We start from the raw sequence: 10271 nt of genomic DNA on the forward strand, positions 1-10271 counted from the left end.
TATTAAAAGCACTTTCGCAACGTCGGTATTTCTTCTACGTGATTCCTTTTATCTGTTAATTCCGCCTTGAGAAAAATCTATCGATGGCTCTATATCTTGCTGGCACATTGTGATAGTTCTTTTCTTTTCCGATTAGATTTCTAACAACGGGAATCATAGAAATTTCACATTGGTGAGGAGGTTATCGCGATTGGTTTTATTTTGGAGAATCGATGGGGAGATTATCGGTTTAATAAATGTGATTGATGTTATCTATTGAATCCTGCTTCCGCGCATACAAAGTACTCGAATAAAAATGATAAAGTACAATTTTAAGAGGAGTCTATTACTTTTAGAGATATCTAAGGGATCATTGTATGTAAAGTTGACATTAGAAGATTAACGATTTTAAACTTAAACTGACGTCATTAACTGTTAGGATCAACAAGATGACTGAATGGCAAAAAAATTATCACCTTGAATTTCTTTAAGCTAATGAAAATAAGACAAAAGTTTATGGATTACAAAGGAGTATTACGTATTTCGAAATGGAACTACTGCGTAAAATCTGCTTTTTAAAATCTACAATTCCAAAGTTATTTCTCTGCATAGCAGTAAACATTACAAGCATAGCTAATTAGTAACAGCTTACTTAATTCACGAGGCAAAATCACTTTGCATGAAGTGCGAATAAACAATGCAAGAGTGTCTAAAAAAGAAGAAAAGGATATAAAAAGATTGAATTCCCGAGCATTACAGAGTAATCTTAACAAATGAATATCCATGCTATAAATGGAAGTGCTTAAAAGAAAATGATAGCTATATAAAGTGGAAATATTCAGGATTAGATACGTATAATTAGAAAATGATTCGACGACGTACTGTACTCACACAACAGATGTAAGCGTAACGTAAAAAGTATTCATAGCAAAGAACGTGGACGTTGAAACGTTATTAGAGCCAAAAGTGAAGTAGCTGAATATTAATATAATATGTAACGTAAAAATAGTGCAGGCATTGGAATATTTTTATGACTCATCGATGATTAGAGTTACAAAAGATATACCGTAATGACTTTACTAGTTTAATCTTAAAATACTCTCCTTGTTCAACCTACACATCCATTTCGTTTAAAGTTTCAAATGTGCGATGTTCAAAATGTTATTGCACGAATATACGTATCGTGCAAACCCACCTAAAATTATCCTACGTGATGGAAAGTACGCCTATACGGTAATCGAGGCAAGCATCGTTTCAAATAAATTACGCCTCTGACCAACATCAATTCATAAACCGAACGATTCCGGATCCCATTTTCCCGGTACCAGATCCGACGTACACGATTCCAGGTAACAGAAAATGAGAAAAAGGAAACGGCGAGTCTGGTTAGAACCGATGCGAGAGACACGGTGCCGATGCATGCACGCTCTGAACGATTTTCCTGGTACCGGATGGTGTCTCTCGCGGCGGCGGCAGCGCGGCGCATTAATCGACATGTTTACGAGGCGTCGCGAATAATAATGGCGGGCAATCTCGCGTGTCGCGCGGCACGGTGAGTCGCGACACGCGACACGTGCGCGGATTTTCATTCATAAATCGCTGGTAAAACTACGCGAGGCCCCGATGACTCATCCCCTCGCCTCGCACATACACGCCTCGCGGGATTGAGGTAAGCTAGGCGAAAATAAAAACCAACAACTTCCGTTTTTCCTAGCTGCGATTCCATGCAAATCCGAGGTGGGTGTTGGCCCGAGTATTTTTCAACGCGGCATCTTCGCGATGATGGAATATTTTTTTCATAAGAAAGATGACGGTAAATGGGCAAGGTAATGATAGAATAATGATGATTGTATAGCGGAATGCGGTTATTTACGTTTTATATATTTGAAACTTTAATATTCAAAACGGCACAAAATATACCGATAATGCACAAATAATTAAGATATCTAAAGTATACGTTAGGTATAGTATATAGATAGCACGAGTATCCATTTAAATTGTATTTCTTCGTAATCGCTCCCTTCCTTGTTTTCTTTAACTATGAATGATTAGTAGCTATTAATTTATATGTCCTATGATATGATCTATGCATATAGATCACAAAAAGGGTACGCATACCCTTGAATCTATTTTGGCACTTACATACACCTATCAATCAAATTAAAATACGTACATTTTCCATGCTTTAATAGTACTTTCATGCGACTATAGAAATTGTATGTGCACCGCGAAAATAAAATGTAACATTACATCAAAAAGTACATCACGTGAATATTTATGTACAAATACCTTCTATAGCCACTAGACATATACTACCAAGAAAAGGTTGAACTTTGACCGTGAAGCCTTAAAAAGTGTCCTTAACCGTGTATCGCAATGAAATATTTAAAGATGAGTAAATGAATTAAATATCGCGTAAATACCACGAGGGACACAACGAAGAAAATGATCGTCTTTCTCGCGAGGCTAAGAGGCAAGATGACACCTCTCGCCTTATGACCCGTACATATTGCTCTCGCTAAACTTAACCCTGCCTTCGTTTAACTAAACCCTCTAATTGGTGGGTTAACGAGCGTTAACTCCGGGCTTCCTGTCAGATTTAACTGTTTTCCTTCGGTATCATGTGCACAAAGAATGTTGGAATTTCGTTCATGTGAGAGCTTTTCGTCTTTCGGAGCACGATACACTCAGGTTCAGTGACTGAACGCTGCTGTTGAAAAGAAGAACCGGTCAAAGTAAAAAAAATCGCGAAAATATCATATGTTTTTAATGTTACACTTTAATGAATGAATTATTCGTTAAATTGTAATTATGTTTGGCAATATTAATAATGCTACTGTGTTAATAACGATATTACTACTGTTACTAATGACTCTGAGATGTACAAAGAGAACTTAGCTGAACGTTACGAATCGAGAGTTATAACGTAATAGGTATTGATGTCTGGGACGTTTCGTAGAAGTCATTTTCGACTGAAAATAAGACTGGATAGGTCTTAATGGCGACATTAGTCACCAAATGAGATGCGACTCTGAGACACAGGTAAAACCACTTATATAATTGCCTACTATAAATATAGACTTTTAAGATCCTTCAATGCTCTTTGACAAAAAAAAGGTTTAAGATAAATGTATGCTAAAAAAAAATTAGCATTTCTATGGATTAATTATTCTAAATTTACATTTTAACAATTGATGTTAAAATCAATCGCTAAACATATATATAATTACTAATCAATTTTGAATTAAAGTTATTTCTAGATTTAATGTTTTTAAATTGATGTAATATTGCAGTAAAAGTTAACAACTGTGTCCAGAGAAATATATTCAGACAATTGAAAAACTTGAGTACGGAAATTATGCAGGTGAGACGATCAATGAATCGGCGCGATAACATTTCTTAGAAATTACGAGGGAAGACGTCACCACGGGCACGTCCTCAATTATAACCTAAATTGTATACTAGCATCGTATAATACTTTCTGCTTCCATACTTAATTGTTAATTAGCATTTTAATTTTACTTTGCGTCACTACCGAAATTTCTTTCTAGAAAATAACAACGAAAAACATAATGTTCGATTGTATTTCCACACAGCCAGAATAAAATCACAAAGTTTAGGGATAGTTCAACCAATATCGATCGACCTTCTATGACACCTGGACAATATACACACAATCGATGCTTGTTTGTACAGATTTCAAGCGGTTAAAAATATATTCCAGTGTTTTCCTACATACATATGCTTTTTGTGTATCACTCATTTACTACAACAGTAACTACTTGTATAAAAAAGAGGTAATTCTTCGTAATACAAATTTGTATATTTCGCATTATTAGTGTGAAGGTACACCGTATTTAAATGGCAAATTAATATAAGATGTGCAAAGGTCATTCGGTGTTACACATTATCTGGAATCGTTATTTCACAAGTATAATTCAAAAACGTTGGAGTTTTGTTATTATTACAGCGATTTGTGCGGTACACAAATCTTTTTAGATCTAATAGTTCATTTTTTTGTACAGCCGACAGAGCGCGTGATAAATATAAATTCACATTACTAAATTGTTTCGCTTACCATAGCTTTCTCCTCTTTGGTTAGCTGATACGGGTCAGATAGGTTAGAAGCCGGCGGATACATTGAAAACATGGTGTAATTGTGGTCTTCGACAATGGTGTCGTAAAAGCCTGCGCTAGGTACACGTTGCGTCATCTGTGAGCGCGTTTCGCTTTCGAAACTTGAGCACAAATAAAAAAGAAAAAAAAACTGATACTCCGCGGGACAATTAAATCTCGACGTTGAACCGCTCGAGTGCCCGTTGAACGCGAGCCAAGAACACTTGCGATGGAACCGGTGGCACCTTTTCTCGTTTACCGGTATCACGTTCCGTTCAAAGTACCACTACCGTTCGATGAAAAGTGACACGTACGAACAGTTCCCTACGTCTTTCAGCCACTGTCACGTACTGTACGAGTTAAATCGTCCATCAACGAGTTGCTGCGTATTGAAGCTAGTGTCGCGTGTGCTTACGTATCTCAACTGAGCCCGCCAATGTGACTGGGAAACTATATAGAAAGACAGCTAGCCGCACGAACCCCCCACCAATCAACGTCGAGCGACCGCCGACGTCATCGCCATCTTGATGGCTGATTCGCGCGATAGCGCGCGACCAATCAACGTGCTTCGTGCACGCCAAGACCGGTCGCATCGCGGCGGCTTCCACGGAACTGGGGAACGCGCCACGCAGAACTAGATCCCCTTTTCCAGGTAAACTACGCGCGGTCGTTAACTTGCATAATTTCATAAATGACCATCCGGGTAATCGAACAGATCTTCATAACGTTTTAACGAGCTAACATTGCCTCTGCCTTATGTATTTTGTAAAGTGCCCGCGGTGAAAGGTCGTTTCAAAATCTGAACAAGTTGCTGCGTCCGAATGCGCTCCTAAATGACCGCGCTTGCGCGCCAGTTAGATAAGTCTGTTTAACTAAATGGTGAAGGAATAACGTTCGAAATAAAACTAATGATATTTTAATGGATTCTATACTTTCGAAAGTTAAAAAAATTTCACAAAACGCGTACGATATGCTCATCTCTTCTCCTCGTCCGTAAACGTTACATACAAGTGTCTGTATAACGTGCATTAGATTTACATTCAACTATAATGCATAGGGTATAATCCATCGAATTACACTACGTAGGTATAACAAGGCAATAATACGATGTGCTATACTTAAGCAACATACATATATGTATAAATAATTTAAAATGGCAATTACTCGTAGTTTTCTCACCTTCATAAATCACATCACGAAGGAAAGGTATACGAAGTGTAACAGTGGAAAACAATGCCCAGTGGCACTATAATTATGTCAAGGAATTACTCAAGGGGGATTTGATTCGTAACTATGTACAAGCTCAAGGCTCAACTCTTCGCAATTTTTCTTTCCCGTTTTTACGCGTTATAACGTCACATATAGTTTCGTATTCTTAACACGTGGTTTATTGCGTCTCCAGATTCACGGGCTGCTGGATAACGAAAATAGAGAAACTCATCGCGACGTTGACGGCGGGGCATCGTTTGTCGCACCAGCAACGACGCTTCTTACTATTTCGGTACCGGGAATTCCCTCGTGCATGCACTGCTCTTTGTTCTTGTTTCGATATACGCATATACGTCGCGGATACACGTGCAACGAACTCAACTCGAACTCCGTCGGTCCGGTGCAACGTACGTGTGAACGCACTTTGTCCAAGAATAAAAAAGAAAAAAAAAGGGAAAGAATAACACGCCCAGCCACAGTCGCGACCGTTTACGGAGGGTGTTGAGAAGAGGTCATAAAAGCTATTGCAGAAAACTGGCGTGTTAACGTCAGCCATCAAATTTTGTAATTTTAGTCACATTTTTTGAAGAATATTTTCCGGTAGCGCCAATCTCTCATTTGTTTTTGATATGAATAATAATTTTTGTTTATGGATTAATAAATTTATAGAATAAACCGCGTACGTTATGAATGACACTGTGAAGTAATATACAACAAATTTCTGACGTGAATATAAATTGTGTTGTTTATATCTATTACAAGTTCCGCCTTCAATGCGAACGACATTTATACCGCCGTGTGAACAGGTATTTCACTACCACCGGGAGCCAGGAATTATGATTTACAACCTTATCTTGCACGCTAGAAAAATAATACTGGGTACGAAAGTTAAATAGGATGAAGGTAGCCCTCTGAGTTGCGTAGGGCGAGGAAACAATCGGTTCCTTAAGCCGTATCTTGAAAAATACAGATCCTGACAGATTTATGGTCCTGTTTTGGTGGAAAGTCTCGTGAAAAAGGCGCAGTGTGTCAACAAAGTGTGATTCATGCATAGTTCAGATTGTCTATAACAAACTTTTCGAACTGACCCTTAACCGTGTAAAATCTTTATCGCATGGAGAAAAACAATTTTTTTGAGAAGGATTTCCTGAACTGTAGCTACTAATCGAACCAAACCTAGATGAAAACTCTTTTGCTGAATTTACAGCGTTAGTGACTTTATTCCTACTTGTCGGAACACGAATTTGCATAAATACCTGTGGTTTGTTAAATACCAATTAAAGACCAAGCAATTAAAGATCATCTCCTGCGTGCAAACAACGATCCTTCAGCAAAGTGCTGGTGAAGAAAAACTTCGAGTGAATCGTGTCAATCACGTACGCAAGAAAAATCGAGGACTTCGTACGACTCGCTTATGGCAACACAAAGGAGTAGAAAATCGAAGATCGGACGACGCCGACGACGCGAATGGGTCGCGGCTTTGTTCTCGCTGCGAACAAAGAGACATTTTAATGAGCACGCAGCCGAAGCAGCGGGGTTAATCGAATGTTTGTGGGTAAACCAAAAGATCGGCGGGTATTGCGTGTACGCGTGCGCACTGCATTACAATGGCCACCGAAAATCGTGCGAGGGAAAGGCGGAAGCCTTGGTCGGGTCTTTTTACGGAGAAAACTGTGCGCAAACCAACCGATGAAGTCTATGCGGCGGCATTTTGAATATTCAAAGGGACAAAGAGGAATAGGTAATCAGACAGACCGCCGTGAATCAGTTAGTTCTTTTTCTCGTGCGCGCGCACGCGTCAAAAGGATCCGCGTGCTTTTACTCTTGCCACGGATAAAACACGGACGAGCATTCTCTGCCAAGAATAAAAGAAGATATGCACAATAGGCGAGGTAGCACGAGGAAACAAGATTATTACTCCGTGACTTTGCTGCCGATCGAACGCTTAACGATTCCCGCGCATCACGTTCTGTCGACAAATTGGAAGTACGAAGTTCTTAGAATAACCGGAGACGCGGCTGGAACAGATAATCTTACAAACGAAGCTGTATGTTTACTGTTTATTAGCTATTTATGGCTTCTTTGCGAGAAAACTTTAATTCGCTGATGACCATCATGGTTGAAGTTATCGATTAATAGTTTGAAGAGGAAACAAACTCTTCATTTATAATATAATTCTGTTGAGAGAAAAAGAGATTGGCAAAATATGATTCACAGTCGAGCGAATATATTCTACTAACTACTAGCCTATCTAGGCCATCAGTAGATACTTTCTCCCTAATACCAATGCTCGAAAAATCTTCGCCGTCTATGGACTGACAAACATCTGACCTTCTTTAACTATGCAAACACTATCCAAAGAAACGAGCCAGGAACGTAAGATAATTTTTATTTCCCACTATTAGAATCGGATTTCTGTTCTTCTAATCGCGATATGCACTCCGCAGATTTCGTTTACTCACAGACAATATTCAAACACGGCTATAAGTAGTATATCGACCGGACTGTCGCTTTCCCATGAAAGTACACGAGAAACCTTTTTCCTTGAACCTCGTTAACGTGACCATTTTTCACATTGCGTGCTAAAGTTTTTCCGACAGAACTCGCAAATGTTTCTTCTCCACGATGGCTATTTGCATTTTATCGGTCGATTTCTTGGCCCGAACCCTACCGTTAGTAGCGACAGAGATAATTAGGTGACAACAGCTGGCATGAACGGCTATCTGTTCACAACATTAATGCTGCACAATGTACACTATACAATCTATGGTTGTGTTCCTTTTACATACGTATGCGTTAAGGCCCACGCGCACGTGTGCGTGTCAGCGCAGCCGCGTGTGTTTTTAAATAACCGCGGGCTGTCACGAGGCAAGCATGTATGGGTTCTTTATAAAACAGCTGTTGGGGACAGCAGAAGCCGTACAATTCGAAATGCTAGATCAATACCATCGTCTGCCGCCAGAATTTATACGTAGGGTGAGAGTGACCGACTGGAGGGTACGTTCAACCCTCCACCAAGTCGTTGTCAGCGGCAATATACACCAAGTCCGTATCTAAGGATTTTATCGTTCCGCTATCTTCTGTTCCTGTATTTTAACCAGCTATACCGTTTTCGCTGTTTACGTTATGTTTTATGTAATGTGGAAAACACGAGTAATTTTTATACGTGTCTGTTGCCAAGAATGACGTAAGGAAAAGAAAATGGAAATTAGCGTAATCACTCGCGTCTATAAAGGCATTCGACGTCAATGCATACAATGTGTTTCGCGCTGAAACCTGTTTTGCCAAGCGACAGATAAGAATTAGCCAACATTTGTAATTATACGTCCAGTTAAATTGTTTTTCTTTCTATTTTGTTAAAGAAAAAAAGAGTTCCATTTGGTTTATATCGGAAGTTTATATTTTTTGAACTTCTAGCAATTTAGGTAAAGTAACTATGAAGTTTTTGCAAATGTTTCATGTTTTTAAATATACATATATATATATGTATTATCGCGATATCTTACTGTCACTACAATCATTGATCTGCAGAGATCAGTGAATGGACGACGGTATATTGTATAAGACAGCATTTCATTGGCTAATTCTGTAGTAACTCGGAAGTTTATTGGCGATACTTATGCGCGCAGCGTGCGCCTTAAATGGGTACCCAGCCAGCTGGGATAAGAATGAAAGTTCTTTATCTGAATATGCACATTTCGAATGAATACGTTTGCTATTCATATCGCATATAAATATCAGTTACTCATCGTTTGTTCTATTTACGAAAATTCTTATCGCAATCATGAACTCGCATTCTGTTGGAAATTATGAAAATCGAAAATCATGTTTTTACGTGGAACAGTTTATAGCGATGACGCCATGCGACTTATAAATTTAGATCTCGATGTGTATACCATCCTCTTGTGACGGAGCGGCTACAGACTCGTTTTAACGATTGTCAACTACATTATCATTAATTACAAATTCTCATGTAACGAAAATAGCCGCGACTTCGCTTGCTTATCGCTAATTTCAAATCAAATTTCTGTCTACCTGGAAACCCATCAAACTTGGAAATCAAAAGTGATAGGCTGATACCGAAGTATTCCGTTTATTTTCTGAGTTCCAACAAACCGTTTTGTTCCACGAAATCGACCAATTTATCGCGTTCATGAGGATCGAAATGCACACAGTAATTATCCGTGAGACAGATAATCTCCACGAAACATTAACGTTTTCTCAGTAGCAATCGAATTTATATCCTCACAATAAACCATGTTATTTGAAATAATGCTTAATCATTCGGGGAAGCCTATGTTACGTAACGCATACGACAGACTTTTATTTCGCGGTGTCGTTACTGTTCGAATATTTTTTACGAAATTCACGTACCGCGCTCGACCAATCACGTGAACGCAACTTATCAGACATACGTACGTGCCATGCACACGGAGGCATAGAGACAGACACACACACGTACACACACCGTAAGGTTGCATAAGTTGCCATATTTATACGAAGAAATCTATCTTTTCAATGGTGAACGTGACTTTTTTTCTATAAACTTTGTATAGAGAACTCAGCCGGTACTTACGTTGCTAGGTAGCATGGAGGAATTCGCGATGCTGGAGAGAAAATCATGGCTGACGCGGGAGCTCTGTGACGTGCCGCTGTCGCTGGACACGCTCGAGTTGTCGTAAAGCACGTCCGACATGTCGAGTTTCATGTTTACGTCGTTGAGGCGCAACGGGATTACCTGGCTCGTTCCCTCGCGCGAAAGGAAAAGTCAACGTTCGGGTTCGCGGTGTTTTATAACCTCTATTTGGAGAGTGTACTCTCTAACGGTCCGATTGAAATGATGCTCTGGATCTTCTTTACGAAGAACTCGAAAGCAGCACACACGGATCGCAGGTTCCTTTGCCCGAAACTGTATAAAACTGCGCCCGATGACTCATACCGTGGGGGAATACCTCGAGGTTCGCGCA

General features: G+C 39.4%; 1 protein-coding gene across 2 annotated transcripts in view; it reads right to left on the reverse strand.

Moving 5' to 3' along the window:
• Positions 1 to 10027, reverse strand: part of Kay (transcription factor kayak) — a 32031-nt gene extending 22004 nt beyond the window's left edge. Inside the window, exon 1 of one of the 2 annotated variants that reach the window (XM_076904435.1) lies at positions 9881 to 10027. In XM_076904435.1, the coding sequence (XP_076760550.1) occupies positions 9881 to 10012 (132 nt within the window). In that variant the 5' untranslated portion in view covers positions 10013 to 10027. Of the gene's footprint in view, positions 1 to 4057; positions 4208 to 9880 lie in introns of those variants that run through there. The other variant, XM_076904427.1, reaches the window with a different exon arrangement.
• Between the last annotated feature and the right edge of the window lie 244 nt (positions 10028 to 10271).

Source organism: Xylocopa sonorina, chromosome 1, assembly GCF_050948175.1.
Source record: "Xylocopa sonorina isolate GNS202 chromosome 1, iyXylSono1_principal, whole genome shotgun sequence".
Classification (NCBI taxonomy): domain Eukaryota; kingdom Metazoa; phylum Arthropoda; class Insecta; order Hymenoptera; family Apidae; genus Xylocopa; species Xylocopa sonorina.